Here is a 22,317-nt window from a genome sequence, read left to right on the forward strand (position 1 = left end):
GAACAAAACAAGACACACATCAATGAATGATGGAGAGACGTGATGGAGAAGCAATGACTCTGCACAACACAAGAATAAAAACAACAAAAAAAAAGGATGAGCGACGACGAAACACTGCATCCAAGCAACAGACAGCGCGCTGGTGTAGTTGAGGAGGACGTACAGCATCTCTGCTCGAGACGGTCAGTTATTCTGATCGATTACAGACGTCGTTTTAATCAGCAGAACATGAGCGGAGGATGTGATGTAGATACTGTGTGAATGACAGAGCGATGCAAGGGGAGAGAACATGAAGTCATGTAAGATGATCAGCTGGCATACCAAGCAGCAAGTCCAGTGGAATCATCTCCTTCACGGCATCAAAGATGCCTCTCTGTCTGGCCTCCTGGCCATCCAGCTCCCTGGCGCAGGCCTTGCAACACCCACATGCCGAGCAGCCAGACTCTCCAGACCCACAGCCGCAGATGCTGGTAACAGAGAGATGCAAACAGAGACAGAAAAAAATATTATATTCCTATAGATCATCATAGCATTCCAACTGGCTTCCAGTTGTTGTGTCTTCTTACCCTCCTGGTACTCTGTCTGGGCGTCCACTGCTAACACAGCTAGCGCCGTAACCGGTGCAGTCTCCACACACCGTGCAGACCATGCACTGGTCCAGCTTCCACTTGTGCATGCCCGGCTGACACATCATGCTCTTCTCTTCCTTCTCTTCCAGCTCGTCCTCCAGGTCTTCGTCCATGGCCGTGGCCATGCTCTCTACGCCAAACGCTACAACAACAACAAAAACAAGCACACACACACGCCATCAGGTTGAGCGTAGCACAATATGCAGCAAGTTGAAATGTGCATCTGTTTATCCATGTGCTCACCTTTCCCTGCCTGGCTCATGGATCCAGTGTCTCTGCCACACTGACCCTTGTTATTCACCCCGAATGTCCACACTTCACCACTCTTGGTCAGAACACACGTATGGGCCTTACCCATGGCAACCTGAGTTACAAAGTGACCTTTCAGGTCTGTCACCTGGCCTGTGGAGAGAAAAGTAATGATGAAAGTGACTAACGTGGCTTCAAACAGACGAATATTTATAGACATATGTTTATTCTGAAGGTCTTTCATCTGTCTCTATCAAAGAAATGTAGACGGTGACATCAAACTATTAAAATATCTCAAAAATTCCCTGAAGTTGAGGATCTGAAATGTCCTAGTTAACTCACAGGTGCTGTCACTGTAAATAGCATCTTTGCCAAACATGTAGAGCTCTCCGTCCTTAGTGACGATGCTGCTGCTGCCGTTGTTACACGCTGTGTACACTGCTGTCTTGGTCTCTAATTTGATCATCTTCTTGGGCTTGTACGGCTTGGGCTGTCTGCGACTTTTAGCTGCAGAGGAAGAAAACGAAAACAAAAACAGACATCACCGTCAGAATTTGAACTGAGGCAGCTTTGATTCTGTGTTAAAGTAGATATTTTGCAAATGGTCTTACTGGACTCTCCGTCCTCGCCCTTGCTGGCAGAACCTGTGAAGAACACACTTCCATCTTCGGCCACCAGCAGTGCATGAGATCCATCGTGGCCGACTGAGAACTGAGAGATCTTGGGGGATTTTGTGACGGGCAGTTCCACCCATTTCCCTGCTGACGGGCCGCCCTGCTTTATACCGAGACTTTGGTACTTTCCTGTGTAGTAAATCTGTGAGGAAGGACCAAACACATGCAAAAGATTAGGAATAAGAAATTGTTTGCTCATGGCTGTCCTTTTTGAGGAGTTGAGGATCTGTAGAAAATCCATTTTGTGGCAAAAAGCTTAGCACTCTAAAAAAAAATGTCTGTAGATTTTACGGTGAAAAACTGTCAAATCATGTTTTCCTGTATACAGTAATATTTCAAAACCTTTATTTATGCAGCATTTTAAGGAAATTTGTATGGAATAAAGTAGTACTTTATATTGGAGACTGTTCATTACACAGTAAAATACTGTAATACTTAAAGGCATATTTTAAAATACGACTTTATTCTGCATAAATTCCCTTAAAATACCATATAAATAAGGGTTTTCAAATATGTCCGTGTTTTACTGTACAGAGGGAAACTCTACAGACATTTTAAAATATGGAATAAAACGCCAACCTCAAACGTGAAATCAGCAGTACTAATATCCTTTTACTGTAATATTAGGAATATTTATATTGCATTTATTACGGTAAAATTCCGGCGACAGTTTTTTACCGTAAAACAATAGCTGTCGTTTTTTCTCGACAGTGTAGGGTTAAATTGTCTGACATCTTTTGCCGGAGGCCACTGTGGCAACAAACATCTCCGCTACATCAACACGGTGCTCTTAGCGAGGACACTCACTAAGAGCATGAAATGTTATTTTCAGTCTGAACGCGGCATTAGCTCGTCTTTGTAGTATTTCACCATTCAAATCACAGATACGTGTACAAAAGCTGCTGCTGGGGGTGAAAGAAGTCTTTATGACTCAAATCATCTGACAAATTATGCAATCACAACAGCATTGCATGCAGAGAGCACACGGCTTGTAAACCCGTAAACAGCCGGCCTTTGACTCTTATCCTAATATCACACGTCCGGCCTAATGTCCAGCACAAGTGATGAGTGAACTTTGTGGTGAGATACAGGTCAGCTGCTCCTATTTTTACCCATCCAGCCGGTCTGGGTTAGAGTTAATCTGCAGATAAAGTGCGCTGTGAGATTACAGACCCAGAAATGTGCAACAGACAACTAACTGCCCTGGACTGCTATCTACAAAAGAAGCACACTGCACTGTACCACACCTATAGTGCACACAACCACACCCTCCACACCCCCAAACAAACTACATAGTTAGCATTCTCCTCTCACCAAGACGGCCTGCATGAAAATGTGAGAAATCTTCCTGAAGAAAACGTTTTCTCCCTACAGTGATGGGTCGATTACAAACGCCCTGCAGTCTGAGACACGCTCATAATATCTCTGCTGTTTACTCTACCAATACTTATATTCACGTTTGTGTTTCTGCTTTTATAGAAGTTCATAAACAACAGTAGTTACACACTTGCAGTGAGCCCTGGTGTGTTTTCCTCAAAGTGGACATTACACTACAAGTCAGAGCTGCTGCTTAGCTGGGTGAAATACTCTAATCACTTCCGGTTAGTTAAGCACGGGCATCACTTCACGAGCTCAGGGTGCATATAATCACTCATGAGTCCAGAGCAGAGTAAACAGTGCAAAGACCACGAGACATCCTGCTGCTTCATTTCGCATTATTTAAAGACAATTTAGCATCAAGGGCCACAAGACGATGAGATCCGAGGAAAATCTGACTACAGCTAACTACATACAGATGTCATGAACTAAGGGAATGTTAATTTTTATAAGCGGCCACATAGAAGAAAGAAAACCTAATTAATTTAGAGCTTTTTATTTCCTTGTTTCACCTTCTAAAGTGCCCGTCCTGTCAACAGCGAGACAAAAGCTTGTTGGAGCTCAGCGGTTGAGTCTGTTCCAGTTTTCGTTTTTGTTAAAATGTCAGAAAAGATGTTCACTCTCACCTTTCCTGAGGCAGTTTTCATCAGAGCAAACTCCCTGCCGGCTCCGAGCAGCGCTGCCTCTTCATCAAAGCCCGTACCTGAGAGAGAGGACAACACGATGACACTAAAGGTTGGGATGTGTGATTTTTTGAGTTTTGAACAAGGTCGGACACGTTTGCAGCCTTGTCGGAACACATAAGCCGCTTTCTCATGTGAACTGCGGAGACAGTGTCTGGAGAATCGGGTCAGGACGTTGTCCGGAGTTGCCCTTTCACACATGGAGCCTACTGGAAATACTGTTTGATTTAGGCGAGTGGGTAGAGCGTGCACGAGGCAGGACGTGACGCAAAAAGCACAATGTGGAAATGGTGTTTTGTTTACATGTGGCAGTAGAAACGTCATCAACACGCCCACTCGCTCACTGCGAATTCTCTGGACAATCAGCTGCTCAATGGGATATTACACAGACTTCATACCGTGGCAGGGTAAAGTCTGTTTAGTGTCGGGGCAGTGCATTCTTACATATAGCTCCTCTGGGTAATGTCTAGATCTGTGTGAAAGAGGCTCTATAGCATGAAAAGTCCTGGATCTGGTGTGTGTTTGCCTCCAACAGATATTTTAATATCACTTACTGATGATGTGCAGATCCTTCTCGAGGTCAAAGAGAGAGATGCCGCAGGCGTGAAGACATTTCCTTGCCAGCTTCAGCTGCAGTTCCTGCTGCAGGGCCGGGTCTGAGCTCATAGTATAGATCCGCACCACGAAACCATCCTGCAGGAGTCAGAGCCAACAGGAGGAGGAACCGCTGTTAAGTTTCATGACTCAACATTGCTACAGTGTGGAATTTAGAGTCTGTCTAACAGAGTTAGGACACAAGATTTAATGAAAACATATCTGACCGAATTTGATGGAGCCCTTAGAATGAACAGCTGAATGATTTCTGACATACATTATTCGGATTAAAACATGGATTATCAACTGTAGCTGCAGTATGTTTGAGTCATCTACGAGGGGAGGTGTGGCTTGGAGTTACAAAATCTGTGCATACATATTTTAAGAGTGCTTTTAGCAACTTAAACCCACAACCAGTGTCCATTTATCTTAACAACAGCACGAAGGATGCAACACCGAGCCGCAACTCTCAATGCAGACCTCATAACAGATGACGCAACTGTCACAGCTGTCATTTTTGAGGAGAAGATCTATAGTAAAGTCATTTTGTGGCAGAAAGCTTAGCTACACTGTAAAAAATGTCAATTTTACAGCGAAAAAACGACAGTAAAACACCATAAAATACGCCATGAGCCATGACTGGGTTTTCCTGTATACAGCTATATTTCAAAACCTTTATTTATGGAGCATTTATGTATTATTTTATACTAGAGACTGTCATCTGTTATACAGAAAAACACTGTAATATTTAATGACATTTTAAAATACTACTCTATTCTGTATACATTCTCTTAAAATGCCGTATAAATAAAGGTTTTAAAATATGTCTGTGTTTTACAGTATTCAGTAAAACACCATATTATTTAATGGCATGTTTTTTTTCTGTCATGGTTTGGCAGTATTTCATTGTAAAATCTAAACATGTTTTAAAATATGAAAAATAAATATATCCTTTTACCGTAATTTAGAAATGGTTATACCGTAATTTATACTAGAGACTGTTAATTATACAGAAAAACACTGATGTCATATTTTACGGTCTTTTACTGTCACAGTTTGTCGCGCGCAAAACATAACGGATGATGCAACTGCCGGAGACGTGGTTTAGAGGGAATAACCGAGAGATAACGTGGATATAAAAATGATGACGGATAGTGTGGGGATGGTCCGGGTTTTCACGAACTCATCTCTTGTTCTTTGTGTGGAGCACATCTGCCACTCAAATGATTAAATAAGCGCTCCTCCTATCCCAGGGTGGGAAATTTAGTATAAAAATGGCAACCAAAGTAATTATTTAGGCGAGAAGATGATGGTGACTTTTCCTCCCTACGTCGCCTCCTACCTCTTCCCATCAAACCCCCCATCACTGCACTTGGTTTTCCTCGACCGGGGCTGGCTCATTTAAAATGCATGTAGCTTCTGAGGACTCCCCCCACCCGGTACCCCGCCCCTTGATTAGCCTTGAGACTACTCTCCGGGAGGAAAGCGAGCTGCGGCGGCACACATACACAGACTTCACATTTCCCCTCCCCCCACACTCACGTTACAGAGTGCTTATGCAGATAACTGCTTGAGAGATTAAGCTCTCTGGAGAATATACCCACATCTGGTGCCACTGTCCTCTCTGCCACGCCCACATATACCCAACACACTCGTGCACATATAAACACAGACACAGATGCACCCCTCCCTCCTCGCTGTGGCACAGCTGGTGATCAGCTGAGGCCTCTTGAATCTGAGGTTAGGGCCTAAAGAGCAGGAGAAGTGACAGCTGCTTCACGGCGCTCGTGTTAACTAACAAAAGATTTGTTTTTTTATAAAGGCACGTGATAAAAAAGTGGTTTGATCGTGCTGTAGAAAGAAGGTGACGACGGACAAAGATGCTTTTCCTTCAATAGGAATCACTGAGATTATGATTGACTCTATCAGCACATAACTTAACCTCTGTAATGTAGTTCAGGATGAGTCAGTGACTATTCAAGCACTGAATTTAGCACTACTACAATCTTGTAAGAGCAAAATAAAGTCAGCTTTCTCCACCTCGCTTCCAGCAGAGAAGGGCGGTACAGCTGAGTTTCTTTGCTGGGTTGAATTAATTAATTCCCCACTGATGTTGAGCAAATTTAAAATTTATTTTCTTGAAGAGCCTAAAACCAAAACCAGACCAGGCATGCCTCCGTCACATTGCAGACACGACTTCAAACCCCACCAGAAGTTATACCGCTCTTTCAGAAGCATTTTGCCCGTCAGACTTTGTTAACTGGCTCAGATTTGGGAGCCTCTAAATATGTAAATATGTAAATATGCTACATAGTTAAATTGTTGTTGTTTTTATGTTCGGAAGTTCCTGCATCTGACTTCCTGCCAGCTCGATCTGATCTGTGCAGATTCACGCAGACTGCTTGTGCTGCAGAAATTGTCTCGTATTCTCGGGGGGAGTCGAGCTTAGCTTCACTTCTGAAACAGACCGTGGCACTTCTGATGGGGTTCGAAACATTGACTGGAACGGATACGATCGGCTCAGACAGTTGGATCGCAATCGTGCCCGGTGGAATTCGGCCCTAAGATAGATGATGCATGTTATTTTGTGTTGTCATGGCGATGAGGAGCAACGTTAAAACGTACGTCTTTGCAGGCTGCGATCTGGTTGATGTACTCTCCGTCTGTGAAGATGATGTTCTGTCCGTCTGAATGTTGACCTGCAAAGACGATCAGAGCGACGCCCGACATTTTGTTAACGGGAACTTTCATGACTTCATTCCATTTCTGAAACAAGACAAATAAAATAGTTTTCACCTGGCATGGAGACGGTCCCCTCGTGCTCCAGAGTCTCAGGGTTGATCTTGATGGCTGACATTGTGTGGTTACTCGTGTCCCGATACAACAAGTACCCCTTAAAGACACAACACAAACACTGCTGCTGATGGCAAATCACCAAAATCCCTGAAGTCACATGAAGGTCAACTCTAAGTTCAAGTGTGACCTGAACATTTCTACATACTCGATCTTAATGAAAACCTACCTGAGCAAAGCCCAGCCATGACCTCTTCTCTTTCCGATTCCTGATACGAGACGTGGAGTTGTACACGTGGCCCTGTGAGGCGTTCATAACACACGAGTAGACAATCACAAACACTGGCAAACCTTAACTCAACAGACGACTACAAACGCTGGCATTCAATGTCGGTCATTCATCTATTTATAACAAGAGAGAATCGTAAAACTGCTGCTAGCTGCTGGAGATATTCTGGACATATGCAGCTTTGCGTGCTTCGTACCCTGACAGTGCCGCTGTATCCAGAGCCCACTTTGTAGAGTCCATCCTTGCAGAGCAAGTACAGGAAGGACCCGTCAGTCTGCAGAAGGCAGCGCTCGTCCTCGTCAATGGCCACCTCTTTCAGGACCCACTTGTTCATCAGGGCTGCGCGTTTGATGCCGTTCCCGAACCAATCCTGGATCTGGATCTTTCCCACCAGGACGGCCTGCACGCTCCTCTGTAGTGCGTTCAGTATGGTGGGCACCTGGCGAGATTTAGGGAGGACGCGGATGGTGAGAGATCGCACAACCGCAGACTTGTAATGTGACATAATGAGGTGTGTTTTATGCACCAGGGGGAAGTGGCTGGCGAGCTTCTTCTTGCTGATCGAGTCAGATTCTCGTATTAGCAGCTGAGACTGTGGTTACTGTACTTGTGCATGTTTTGTTTTCACACACACACACTTCTGTGGCAGGTGTAACACACACATCTCTGATCTCACTGTTCACACATAAACAAACACACAGGCACGTAAACCCACACTTCCCATCAGCCCGTCTGCCATTGTGATGACTCACAGTGCAGTCGATGCCTAAAAGATGAGCAACCGGGAAAAAAACACTCTCACACACACAGAGCTGCATCTGTGGGGGATAACTGTATGAGGCTATGAAGTCTGCAGCTCTGTTAAAGTGTGGGAACTTTGTCCGTGTGCAGGTTAAAGGAACATTTTTATGGTCACAAACTAAAGTACGCTGCTAAAAGAGAAAAGAGAGGACAGGCCGGAGATCGAAGCGAACAGAAGACCGGCTAATTGACGCAAGAATGCAGGAAGGCTAACGAAATCAAACGGGAGAATCGTGAGTGGCTTGACATTTTCCAAAACTCAATTTGTGCTGTCCAGACACTCCCCCGAGCCTCTCTGCTCTAAAGCAAATATACAGAGGAGCCGGATGTTATTTTACCCTTCGAAAATGCCCTAGGAAAAAACTTGGATCATAGATGGGTACAAATGTTTTGGTGGCGGCTGATCAGAAAACAGGACAACAACAACAACGTTATTCCAGCTTGTGCTTTACCGAGTACAAACACGGGGATCACCTGGCGTTCCTCTCCTGAGATAAATACATTCGTTCCGTGTTAAAGAACAGGTGGCCAGCATGAAGATCTGATCCGTCGTTACATGTGCCAGGAGGAGCCCGGCATGTGTGGACAGGCTGATATTTATCGGGGTTTTTTTTCATATCAATGGCAGAAATGCAAAATAAAAAGGTGGAGAACACGGTCGTACTGCTACATTTAAATTTATGGTTCGTTACCTGTATCGTCTGGCAGGCGTGGCTGCCGTTGTTGGTGAGGATGGCGGAGACGGCCTGCAGGATTTTGCCAGTGTCGCCCCAGGCCACCACCAGGCTGAAGAGGCAGGCGCAGGACAGAGCGGTGATGGCCTGTCCTGTCGGGTCGTTGGGCCCCGTGCTCCGGACTGTCGTCTCCAACAACAACTGGAATAGAGACTCTGAGCGGAGTGTACAAGTGGTAGACATTTATGTTAAAAAGAGAATAACATATTTTAATCTACACATTTGGACTTATTAAAACCGCACACGTGTGTTTTCTCAGCCTTACCTAGCACATCGGGAGGCTCGGTCTGAAAGCCCTCAGGCTGTTGTCCCTGCAGCATGTCCAACAAAGCCTGCAGGCTACGCAGGCACAGCGAGGGGTGAGAGAACCGAGTCTCTTTTATCAGCTCAAATACCCCGCACAGGCCGATGCCAATGATCTGCACACGCACACACACACGGAAAGAATCACATTTCTGTGAGCTAATGAACACCATGCTGTCAAACCACAGTCCAATTCTAGTCGGACTAGCAGTGACACCCCTTTACACAGCACAAAGATGCAGCTTTAAAAACACTCTCTGTTGGTTTACATTTAATCGTCGTGTTAATATTGTTGATGAGCAGACTTGGAGTTGATGTTTTCTTCCTACAGTCAAACCAACCTCCATTCTGCTGGAGGCTCGTAGTATGCACAGTTACTACTGCTTCAACATCCACTATTAACATTTTGAATAATGACGGAGCACTCGAGTGCACGGAGAAGCACAGGCAGGAGTTTGGCCTAGAAAAGGCTGCAGCTCGCTTGTTAGTGAATCAAATAATGCTTCAATGTTCCTTCTCGTTACGTAACAATGAAATGAAAGCGAAGCATCAGTGAGTCAGTAAGTCGTAAAATAAGTAGAACAGACAAACGGCGGATTAAATGATGCCGACTGGAAACGATAAAACAAGATATGTACGATACTGTGCATGAAAAACTGAATGTAGATGAACGGATGTCGATTCAAGCTTGTTCGATCAATTCACGTGACGTAAAAAGACTTTGTTGGGGATTTTCCATCAATAAAAGCCTTCAGGGTTCAGTGCCGTTGGTTTCTCCTGAAATACTCTCAGTCAGTAGCAGTAGCCACAGTCGAGAGTAGTAGGAGTAGCTCAGTCCGTAGGGACTTGTCTTACAAACTGGAGGGTGGCCGGTTCAAGTCCAGTACGGACCAAAGTATGGAAGGTGGACTGGTAGCTGGAGAGGTGTCAGCTCACCTCCTGGGCACTGCCGAGGTGCCCTCAAACAAGGCACTGAAGCCCCCCTACTGTTTTCAGGGCGCCGCTCTGGGTGGCTGCCCATCACTCCACCATCTCTCTCCACATTTGCATGTCTACGAGACATCCTGTGTGCGTGCGTGTGTGGTTGAATTTCCAGTAAAAGTGCATGTAACAAAAAAAAAAACATGTTCCCCTCGAGAGATCGATAAAGTTTCTGTTCTAGAAAAGTGTCACTCCTGATCAGCACTTCTCTTCATAATGTTTCCTGTTTGGAGCTGTTGAAACTTTAATTTTACCTTTTAGTTCATAACTAATCATGGATGTATCTGTGCACTACATAAACGAACGTGACAGGTTGATATTGAAACAAAATATTTCAGGAAATGCAAAACTTATTTTAAATAACATACCAGTGATATCTCAGTTTCATTTCATTCAAACTGTTTTTAAATAATTTCATTTAGTCTCACTAAAGGAAGGGGTCACGAATCAGCCGTGGTTCAGACACAAGAGTGTAGCTTGAAGCTTGAAGCTGATTCTCGTGTGATCTCCACACACAGGGAGCCATTTATGTCCTCAAATAAACCTTTGACACGCTGCCTCAGATGTTTGTTGGTTTCCCTTGTTTCATGTTATCCTACAGAACAGCAATAGTTGCACATGCCCAGGTGCATGCTAGCGAGACTTTGCCTGAATACAAAGTAAACTAACCAAAACAGTCGACTGTGCTTACAGACGGTGAATTGGAAAATTGTTCCCCAACGAGAAAGAGTTCACATTTCAAATAAAAACCCACAGCTTTGATTCAGACTAATAAAGATAAACCGGCCGACTCACAGAGGCTGTAATCCTCCCAGGATGGAGGTCTCAAACCTCCGTTAAAGTGACTAATCATCACAACAATAAAAAAAGATGAGCCCACAGAGAAAACGGATTGTGGCCTCCCTACGATAAAGGGCACTGGCTACGTCTCTCGCCTTGATGCCGCCACATGAGCAGTACCTCCTCCGTGTTCCCGGTTCATACCTTTGGCAGCTTCACGGCCGGCTCGCGGTACTCTTCCTCCTCCTCGCTGTCCGAGTCGCCGCTCTGCACCGAGCTCCGGGAAGCCAGTGCCAGGGAGGCCTCTCTCTGCTGCCAGTCCAGCACACAGTGCCGCACGTTGCAGTAGACGTTGAACGCGGATGGGTTGCTATGCAGCTTGATGTCCGGCACGCAGAGGGCTCCATCTAGACTCTCGGCCTGTAGAGAGGGGGAAAAACAGAGAGGGGTGAGTGTTTTCGGCAAGGTCAGCAGAACCTCTTCGTGGTGGGCACGAGTATACCACTTCGAATTGCATCGATACACTACGCCACCGTTTGTTTGATTACAGTTAGACTTCAGTGGACCAAAGTGGAAAGTGACGTGCTGCAGCGCGTATAACAGGAGTTGTAAACATCATATCCCACGACAGGCCGCTCATTCATTCATTCATTTTAGGTTTACGTCTCTCAACTGTTCGTGACTCATGCGGTTGCTTAAGGAGGGAATTTTTAGAGCACATCCATTAATGACACACCTAACCAAAACAAGTCCCTGCTGCCCACGATAAGTGGGCTAATTTCTCATCCTGCGTTAGGAGGGAAATCACGGCTCTCAAATCTAAACCCAGAGGGGACTCCGGGCAGATGTTGAAAACCAAATTATAAATCACTGCATCAGGCCGAGAGGGTAAAGCTTTTGTATAGACATACAGTCTTTACGCAATCAGTTCTGTCATCGTCCTTACGTCTAAGTCAGTGACATGAAACGACTCCACCTTCTGCTTTGAAGCTCACTTTTGTACACACTGAGCTTAGCGAGTGTTTTCCCATTTCAACACCGGCTTAACACAGTTACATAACCAAAAGAGACACTTTTCAAGTTAAACTTGAACACAGCGTCGACATGTCATCAGCTTTTGACTCATCAGCTTGTTTTTACAGAGAAACGTTGGCTTTCATTTGGAGTCACGTGACAAACACAGGTCCAATATTCACCGAGGGTGCTAAACGTGGCCACCTACTCATCCCTGCCTGGAGGACCAGGGGTCCTTTCCTTTGTCATATCAGGACAGGGCTGGTTTAATTAAGTTTACTGATTCACACACTTAATTAGATGAAAATTTAAATATTAGTTCGCATCTGCTCTTTGTTTCTCTTTTAGTGCCTCGCCTCCTTTGTTGTAATTAATCTGTTTTTAACCAAAAAATATCTGGTTTATGTTACTTCCTCTTCCCACCACTTAATTTTACAGAGCAGCCAACAATAAAGCTCAGAGTGGAGCTGAACATTCAGGCGATAACTCTCTATACACTCCGAGTGAGTTACAGACACTTTAATGGTCATTTCGGGGGGTTTTAGTTTAGCAGTGTTATGTTGTCTTGACTTGTATGTAAATGAGGCGGATAAGCCAAGAGGGAAAAGCTCTAATAAAATCATTGCAGCGGCGCTTAAACACAAACGATCACTATGATTAGAGAGACGGCACTCCACAGAGAAACTTGATAAGCCAACTAACTGATACGCTTCCTCCGTCCCAGGCATTTTTTAACTAACAGCCCGCGAGGCAACCTCTAGAGAAATCCTATTGATCCACTGTGCCTCTCTCTTGCAGTGTTGCGCTTTTGGCATCACAATCACAGAGGGTGATGTCATCTATTTGGGGAGAGAGGTCATTCATTCTCGGCTCAAACCAGCGGGGAGGATATTCGCTGCGCTCTCATCTCAACAGCGCCGCGACTGCTGCTCTCCCGTCTTACTGCTGGAGTAACAAAGTACCCGTCCAACCTTTCACAAAAGGGAAATATTGCCTGGAAAGAGCACTTAGGAAGATTTAAAACTGACATATGATATGATAACACAAACTTAATAAAGCAAGGGAGGGGAAAAGGGTTTGTTGGGAGGTGACAGGAAAACAAAAGAGTGTGTCCAAGCTGAGCGCTGCTGGTTGATTTGTCTAATATACTAAATATGCATGTAATATTTAACCATCTCCATTTCTAGTTTATTTAACCAGATCAACCAAATTCCTAACCACACACCAACAGCAGACCACTATTTAATCTCATGTATGTTGTGTCGTCGTATTATCATCCAGATATCCTTTTACTTTTAGCACCAAACATCACAGATCTTGCATCGTCTCCACTCTGTCTGCGATTGATTGTCTCCGACTACGACTATAGGATCAGCAATTTCAGACACGTCACGCTACATCTGATTGGTCGCATCTCGCAAACCAAACAGCTGAAACCTCGGCCCTCACATGTTTGACTGACACGGGACTCACACCGAACGCGGAACGGACGCGGAACGGAAGCGGAGCGAGCCGGCCGTATTCACGCGAGATCATGAGATCACGCGAGAATCCTGGACATACCTGAGACCTCGCGATAAACAGTGTATAAAGAAAACAACAACAACAAACAGCTGACTTTGCTTCTCCGACGTGGAGGAGATTATAAAAAGCATCTGTTGTGTCATAAATGATTGTGTGTTGTTCCACTTCAACAATTAGTCTCTCGTTGAGACCCTTTGATCGATCTTTGATCACCTGGTGCCACCGGTCATGACGTCACGTTGATGTGAAGTTGTAAAAAGCTACATGAACTGCGTATTGTGTTTTATTTTGAAAGGGGGCGGAAGTTTATTACGTTGATTCAAGGCCCGGTTTCCTGTCTGGTGCGCAGTGCTCTGTTGAAATTTACGAGGTTCAGCCGCGGCTCGCGGAAGAAATAGAAATCCTGCGGAAAGCTCGCGCCGTGGCGCGGAGAGCCGCTTCTGGGACGCTTCTGATCCGCGTCTGATCCGCGCCCGGTGTGAGTGCTCTCATTGACTAGACTGGATTCTAAATGCTACGGTGACCGCGGTGGTGCCGTTCCGCTTCCGTTCCGCGTTCGGTGTGAGTTGGCCTTGGCAGCTCCTGAAAAAAGCGATACCTTCGAGTTCTGTCGCGACACAAACACAGACACGCTGCTGATGTTTCGTGGGTTTCTTCCTCTCACCAACCCGTGACACAAACACAGACACGCTGCTGCTGCTCATCTCAGGGCTTTTCTCGCATTGCTGTGTGCAGCACTTCTCTGCTGATTTAATGGGCATCTAAAAGCTTCGGAGAAAGCTGCCACAGAGCTTCTAACCACACCGGACAGATACAGCTATTCCGGATCGCTGCCTTTGTGGAAAAAAAAAATAAAGGATAGAAGTTTTTTCCAAAGCAGCAGAGGCTCAAGTGAACTGACTGTTAGTCGGATGAGTACATATACCATAAAATCCTATTGACTATTGATCAGATAATCCACAGTTACACGTAGATCCTCTTCTAAACATCGAATGAAAAGTCAGTCAAAGCATGTCGACTGTGTCGACTTCTGGCTACTATCTTTGTTTGTTGAAACAGAGGCGGCACAACAAGTTAAAAGATCTTTGGTAACACGCAGCAGATGGAGAATATTCTTTCATTCAGACGATTAAAGGAGTCCTCGAGATTTCTCGATCAGCGTTTAGTTTTGTTAAACATCCTTTTCCAAACTATCACTACGTATTTATTTTTTCAGAGCTCTGTCAGGGTTCAAGTCATTTTCCAGGACCTTTCCCAGGATTTTTTCAGACTTAACAGGCGGCACTTGCTCGGTCGTAGAACGGTCACATAATTAATTTAGCAGCAGGCCTCGTATTGACACGTTAAACCCCCCTTCTTTCTTGATGACACAGCGTGTTTGTGATGAAGGAGTTGGACGGCTACATCTATCACTGTTCACCGGACAATAAGGTGGTCTGGCCTTGTTAGACGTGATCAGCACTGGTATGTTTTTTTTTTAGCTTTAGAAGAGCTTCCTCACCAACTACTGGTAGCTCTTCCACCTCCAGGCTAATCTAAATCGGCAAAGACGTGGATCATCGGTTCAAACAAGCCATCTGTAACCACATTAACCTGTCAATCAAAGCGCCCACGCTCTTAATCCTGCATAACGTTAAGCCTTAAGACCAAGACCAAGACCAAGACTTACTACTTTGATTATTATTAGATTATTTCCAAGATATTTGGTCCTTTTAATCAATTTCTGGATGTTTCAATGACTGGAAAAGTAGCTTCTACCTTTTCCAGGTTTTCCAGGTTTTCCACCTGAACCCTGAATCATGAACCATGTCGCCATGAGAGGCACAAACTGGGCCTTTTAAGGATGGAAAATAATTGTGATTCGATAAGTAGAAAGCAACACACACACAAACACACACACACACCACTTTCTTGGTCTCTTTTGTGTTGCAGGGAATCAAACACCCGTCACCTCTGCATCGATTCATTAAAAGTCAACGTGTGGGTCACGTTTCAGGACCTTTCTCAAGACGTATCAAACAAAGTGACACCTCGTAACTGTATGACAGCGTGTCCGTGATCACGTACGGCAGCTCGTTCACACACGATGCTACCAGTAAGGAAACACATCCTTACAAACCACTGTGACTAAACATTTCATAGAAAGTGAGGCACATCAGCAAGCAGTGGAGGAGTCCCAGAATTCAAGGTTGAAGATGCCAACAGCATGAAATAATAATACTTGTATACTTGTATTATTGATGTACTTGTTTCTGCCAATCTTGAACTCAAATTTGAAGAAGAAAAGTCAGAGAGGTGAGCCGCTGCTGTCGAGTGGATTTTACAGATTATATAGACGTCACATCATTCGATGTGATTCTATTGAATGTATAACTCTGCACAATTTCGCCCGCCGTTATAATTATAGTTTTTGAAAGAGAGACGTTACATCACCATCACCGTCCTAATTAGCCTGATGAGTGTTTATGCTGTGTTTTGTTCCGTCTCCACTTTCACATGTTGATAGCACAGCAGGCGGACAAAAGAAGAAGAAGAGTCCCCCCTCTTGTCGCTCACTCTTGTCCAACTATGTCAGCGCGAGAGGCTTGACAAGAGAGTGAGCGCAACACATACACAACACAGTAACTGCCAGCGCTATTATACCTGCCTGTCAGCCGGGGCTAGTGTCTACTGTCTGCACAGTGGATCGACTCACTGAACAAGTCGAGCTGAAGAGAACAGAGCTGAATCTTTCTTGTCTGGGATAGTTTTGAAGTGAAAGATGAGCCTCTGTTCTTCTCTGATACTTTCACATTTATCTCTTGCACCTTCGCCTGCCAAGTAAGTTGCTGGAAAAATAATTTAAAAAACTTGTGTAGTAAGTATAACAAAGTTAAATCCAGACACCAGAATAATTAAGAATATTACAGCGCAAGCAACGGGAAGCGAGGTGAGTCAACATAATCTGACAGGATTATATCTGTTGTCAAAACTTCAGGATCATTTTAGTTTAAAAAAAAAACAACAACAACCACATCCTCTGATACGGACTACGTATCCCCTCTTCTTTGGATGAAGGAGATGGAGGCAGGCGAGTGTTGCCATGGAGACGTGGAACACATTAGGTCGCTCGGCAACAGGCCATCATGCACAAGCCGGAGCCGGAGCCAGAGCCACTCCCCGTGTGTCTCACATTGTGCCCATCCACCTCTTCCCGGCTTCGTGGATGGATGGATGGATGGATGGATGGATGAATGATAATCATGTTTCTGCCAACAACCGTCAGGACAGCAGAGAATCTAACCTCGTCTTTAACCTCGTCCTCGATCTGTACCGAGTCAAAGCAGCTGGAGGGACGGTGAAGGCTGTGACGGTTCAATTAAAACTTACAGTCACGTTAATATATAAAGAAAATGCAAAAACACACTGCATGAAAATATTTAATTATATCTACGAAACGTGTTGAGCAGCACTGTGAGTGTCTACTTGTGATTTAACGGGGCGTTTTTTATCGAGAGGCATTAATAAATATATTTTATTATGGTATAAAAACAAACATTCCACATTGAAGCCGTACGTATCTATTCATCATATCCAAGTATAAATACAGCAGCACATAGAATAACTGTGGAATTTGTCTCTTACCTTTGTTCTTGATTTGACTTTTGACTTGACCTTCTGTCGCCTTTTCAGTTTCTTCTTGCTCAAAGCCTTCTTCCCCCTGAAACAACACAGCGATCACTCAGTGTTGCAAAATATACAGAAGGCTTAGGCAACACTCGAGCAGACAGCAAAACATTTAAGATCACAAGCTTTATTAGAAATGTGATGATGATGTGAGAAAAAAAAGGAAGGTAAACATCCCCCACGTGAAGCCGGGCATGATGTGCTTTGTTTTGAATCGTAACCTAAATTTTAACTTTTGACAGACTGCACCGTCTTTGAGGGGGCGTAGGCTTTCAGAGGTGTAGCAGTCGTCACCTGAACCGGTGTTAAACATCCTGATGGAGCTCCACAACCGGCAGAAGTTTGAAATCTGTGTTTCTGGATTTGAAAACTTAAACAAATCAGGATGCCAGCGCCGAATGCCAGAGAGCGCACAAACATAATTACTACTACTAAAAACAGAAAGGCGGTGCATGAATTAGTAAAGATTATTACTCACGCACTTTAAATCTGCTGTTTTAAAAGTGTTGATGTAATATTTCTGTACATTTATAGCTCGACGCGCCTAAATTCTTATTATTTATGAATTATGGGAGTTGTATCCAGATGGCATCACTAAATATTGATTTCTAAGAGCTTATAAGCATAAAAAAAAAAGTTGCTTCTTGAGAATATGAGAAGAGTTTTACATTTGATCAGCTTTGTTTTTAAATATCTAAACATATGCATGCACCACTATCACGTCTCTACACCTAAAGAGGAGGAGAAAGTTCTGAGTCCACCACTGACAGACTAGAGGCAGCACACAGACCGGATACAAACAAGATGCTCATTTATTTTAGTTATATTATTGTTGCTGTTTTTGTTTGTTGTGTTTGTTTTTGTATCGTCTGTCTGTATGTGTCCTCATCGGGGTCATGGTGGGGGGGCTGGAGCCTAACCCAGCTGACTTATTAGAGGCAGGAGGCGGGGTACACCCTGGACGATCACACAGAGTCACCAAATAACCTGTTCAAGTTTATCAACTCCACACAGAAAGGCCTCAGCTGAGGTTCAAACTACGATCCTTCTTGATATTTGGATATGTACAGCTGACACACTGACTCATTCTCTGACTGAAGTTCACTGCACAGAAGTATAATTCGTACACGATAGAACAATATGTCCTTTGAATCTATTTATACCGCGATAATAGACTTTATTTGATCTACTTTGTGTCTATTTGTACACAGTGTATGCCTGCATTGTTGAGTTTTGTAATGTAATTTATATTTAATATATTTGTAGGATATGGAAAACGCTGAACCAAATCCTCGACCAAGATATCCTGAGAGTGTGAGGAAGAACAAACAGATGGAGACCCATCAACAAACTCTGTCTCCTGAAGTCTGAAGAATGGATCAAAACTGGACATTTTTGTTAGTATGTAAAAAGGATATATGTATTTAAAACAGGCTGTATTATCTGTAACTGCTACATTTAAGATTTTAGGGGCTGGAATGTTGGAGCCAATTTTTATATCTAGTATGGGACATCGAAGTTATGCTTTAAGTATCATAAAGAATAGTCACCTGGATTTATTAATTATGTATTTATTAACTCAGACTTCTGTCAGCTGTGTAAGGACACACTGATACAAGCTGCATCTAGTGGTCTAATCGTTGCATTGCGATCTCCTCACATCACCCTCGCCTTCTTAGTGTAAAGCAGAAACAACAACACGTTAAAGTACCCTGTGCAGAGTCAGTATTTAGTTTGTCTGTTCTGGGCTCCCACTGTAGATATATAAGGATTATTTTAAAGCGACAAAAACCAAAATATTCTTATTTTCAGGTGACTACACATGCACGAAAACATAGTTATGAATATTGTAGTCAAGCATTTCTCAAACTTTTTACCACCTCAGAAAATATTTGTCTCTCCAAGTACAACCATCATGATGATAAACAAAGTATATTTATCTATCCATCTAGATATAAAAATGATTATTTTAAAGCAACAAAAACCAAAATATTCTTATTTTCAGGTGACTACACATGCACGAAAACATAGTTATGAGTATTGTAGTCCAGCGTTTCTCAAACTTTTTACGATCACAGAAAATATTTGTCTCTCGAAGTACAACCATCATGATGACAAATAATGTAAATTTATCTATCCATCTATACATCTAGATATGAAAGGGTTATTTTAAAGCAACAAAAACCAAAATATTCTTATTTTCAGGTGACTACACATGCATCAAAACATAGTTATGAATATTGTAGTCAAGCGTTTCTCAAACTTTTTACCACCTCAGAAAATATTTGTCTCTCCAAGTACAACCATCATGATGATAAATAAAGTATATTTATCTATCTATCTGTCTCTCTAGATATAAAAGGATTATTTTAAAGCAACAAAAAACCAAAATATTCTGATTTTTAGGTGACTACACACGCATGAAAACATAGTTATGAATACTGTAGTCCGTGTCTGCCTTATTCTGAAAATAAAGTCCCCAAATCTGCACACACTGCACCTTAAAAACATCTTTCTATCTATATATCTATTGTTTATGACAACAGGATGTAAATAAACAACATAATGCATGAGCTAAGACTCAAAACAACATGACAGGTGTGTGTGAATTTAGGAGTCGGTGCATGTCACATGTGTGTTTGTGTGTGTGTGTGTGTGTGTGTGCTGCACAGGAATAACAGCTGAGTTTGTGGAGGGTGGATGCTGCATGCATGCAAACATACATCCACCCGAGCTACAACCTGACTGACTGACTTACAATGACGTAACTGTATTACCCGCTTATGAGTTCATCCAACCTAACACATCCTCACTCACTCATGCATGTCTGACGGGCTTTAGCACACATATGCACCCAGAATTAAAAGGAGTGATAACCTGGGTTTGTCTGTAGCACGTTTATTGATAAATAAATCCGTAATCTACGTTAAAAGTTAAACCCGGGTTAAGGTGGAAACGTCAGTTAGAGCTAAAAACACACAAAAAAACACAAGTGACGCCGTTTGGGCCTAAACATACACGAGCCGTTGAGCCGTTACGTCAAATTATATTAAAATTAAAACGTCAAATGAGGTGGAATGTGTTCGTTAACGAAGCAAGGGGTGTTTAATAGTGGTAAATAATAAAATAAACGTGTTAGAAGGGGTGTTTAATAGTGGTAAATAATAAAATAAACGTGTTAGAAGAGCTGTAGGTTTGTTTACGTCCACCAACCGCTGTCATGACAGTTAGCCAGCTTAGCTTAGCTTAGCTTGGGGAGCTAACGCCTTGCTAATGCAACTTTCTCCTCCTCTCTCCTCTTTCCTCCACCTCCTCTCACAGGAGTAGTTATCTTATTTAACTAACATTAACACCACCTAATAAAAAAAGTGTGCAAAGCTAAACCAGGAGGTGGAGGAGAAAGAGGAGGTGGAGGAGAAAGAGGAGGTGAGCTAACGTTAGCTTTAGCTTAGCTCCGTTGAGCTAGGGAAGTCCCAACACACACACACACACACACACACACACACAAAAAAGCCTCGCAGAGAGGGCGCACGTTTTAATTTTAAAGTTAAATGTTTGTTGTTATTTGTGGCAACTAGCTGAATTATTGCTGCGACGTTTAAAAGGTGTGTGAGCTGCCGATGTGCCCGCTGAGCAGCCGGGGTGAAACGTGTAGCTTTAGCCCGGTTAGCAGGCACGGGTGACAGCCTGATGTCTCCTCACCTTCCTTGATTTATCCCCTGCTCTTTATCGCTGATGGCGGTGGTGTAAATCCGCCTGTATCGTTCGGCCAGAGCTCGCCCTGAGAGTAAAAGCTGGTACCGAGTCCGGCAGTCCGACTGGGCTCCGGGTGTCGGGCAGGAACCCATCCCAGAACCGATGGTGGAGAGCTCGGCTCCTGCTCCAGAAATGACCCTGACACCCAGCCCCATCGACGGCGACGAGGAGGGCAGAATCCCTCCACCAGCACCAGCACCGGCACCACCAGCACCGGTGGCGGCGGCTGCAGCTGCAGCACACATCATCGTTTTGGAGAACAATGCATATATATATATATATATATATATATATATTTATATATATATATATAAAAGATGATATCTAAGTCATTAAATCCACCGCATGTCACATTATGTGTTGCAGAAATCCACGGTTATTCTCTCCTCTCCTCCTCCTCCACCTCCACTACTCCTCCTCCGCCTCTTCCAGTTAATATACGCGCAAATTGTAGCCAATCTGCTGGTGGTGGTGCTGGTGCAACTCTTCCGATCCAGGCACACACACACAAGCAAGCGTCAACACGGTGCTCCCTTTTTTTTTTTTTTTTTGCAAAATATAATATAATATAATATAATATTTAAATCTTCTCAAGCCATAACAGCTTCTTGTGCAGCTGCAGAAGCGTCACTGTACATTTCCAAGAAGACCCTCGTCGTGTTTCGGTTTCATTCGTTCCTTGAATATTTCTTGACCCCAGAGAGGCAGCACCCTCAGTTGGGCTGCCATCTTAGCTCCATCATCATCATCATCATCATCATCCTCCTCATCCCTCCCCTCCCTTGGCTGAGTCTTGCGTCGTCGCTAGCATGCCGGGATATTTTCATACGACTCATGCAATCATTAGATTTCATTTTTTTTAATCATGCATTTTAACAAAAACACATAATAAGATATGATGCAACACGCAGGCTGCTGTATAATCTGGATATTTAATTATGTGCAGATCCAGGGCCCCTCCCAGTTTATTCTAAAAATTGACCTTTGCATTATGTTATCATATAATAATTCAGAATATCTTCTTTATTTTGCACATTTTGCACAACATTGTGCACCATAAATGCGACTTTTATTCTTTTTCTGCATCCTGATTTAACTGTATATAGTTTTATCTCTATTTTTAGTTGCAATTCTTATTTTTATAAACAATTTTATTGATATTTTATTGCTTTTATATAGTTTTTTAAAAATTTGCACACGTTTAATTTCCTTAATTTGAATTCAAATTTATCTTATAGGTCAAATTTTTTGTTTGTTTTATTTAATTTACTGCATCACCTGCTGCTACTGGATCTATCTATCTATCTATCTATCTATCTATCTATCTATCTATCTATCTATCTATCTATCTATCTATCTATCTATCAATAAAGAGCAGCTGGGATAAGTGTTTGTAATGTACTTCTCTGCAGTGCAAATATGCATCTCAAAATTTAAAAAGCTCATCAGTATGCACAAGAATTGCAGCCT

The 22,317-nt window shown here is 43.4% G+C and overlaps 1 protein-coding gene across 17 annotated transcripts in view; it reads right to left on the reverse strand.

Annotated features, from left to right (window-relative positions):
• Positions 1–21,130, reverse strand: part of mycbp2 (MYC binding protein 2) — a 57,709-nt gene extending 36,579 nt beyond the window's left edge. For 10 of the 17 annotated variants that reach the window (XM_019257383.2, XM_019257378.2, XM_019257381.2 and 7 more), the window contains exons 1-16: positions 20,794–21,130; positions 17,050–17,125; positions 11,092–11,307; positions 9,089–9,242; positions 8,782–8,978; positions 7,485–7,727; positions 7,229–7,300; positions 7,003–7,099; positions 6,832–6,905; positions 4,167–4,305; positions 3,556–3,632; positions 1,490–1,694; positions 1,221–1,385; positions 873–1,031; positions 567–771; positions 322–467 (exon numbers count right to left, since the gene is read on the reverse strand). In XM_019257383.2, the coding sequence (XP_019112928.1) occupies positions 322–467; positions 567–771; positions 873–1,031; positions 1,221–1,385; positions 1,490–1,694; positions 3,556–3,632; positions 4,167–4,305; positions 6,832–6,905; positions 7,003–7,099; positions 7,229–7,300; positions 7,485–7,727; positions 8,782–8,978; positions 9,089–9,242; positions 11,092–11,307; positions 17,050–17,125; positions 20,794–21,095 (2,527 nt within the window). In that variant the 5' untranslated portion in view covers positions 21,096–21,130. The remainder of the gene's footprint in view (positions 1–321; positions 468–566; positions 772–872; positions 1,032–1,220; positions 1,386–1,489; positions 1,695–3,555; positions 3,633–4,166; positions 4,306–6,831; positions 6,906–7,002; positions 7,100–7,228; positions 7,301–7,484; positions 7,728–8,781; positions 8,979–9,088; positions 9,243–11,091; positions 11,308–17,049; positions 17,126–20,793) is intronic. The other 7 variants (XM_019257391.2, XM_019257390.2, XM_019257389.2 and 4 more) reach the window with 2 other exon arrangements.
• Positions 21,131–22,317: the final 1,187 nt, after the last annotated feature.

Source organism: Larimichthys crocea, chromosome XVIII (assembly GCF_000972845.2).
Source record: "Larimichthys crocea isolate SSNF chromosome XVIII, L_crocea_2.0, whole genome shotgun sequence".
NCBI lineage: Eukaryota > Metazoa > Chordata > Actinopteri > Sciaenidae > Larimichthys > Larimichthys crocea.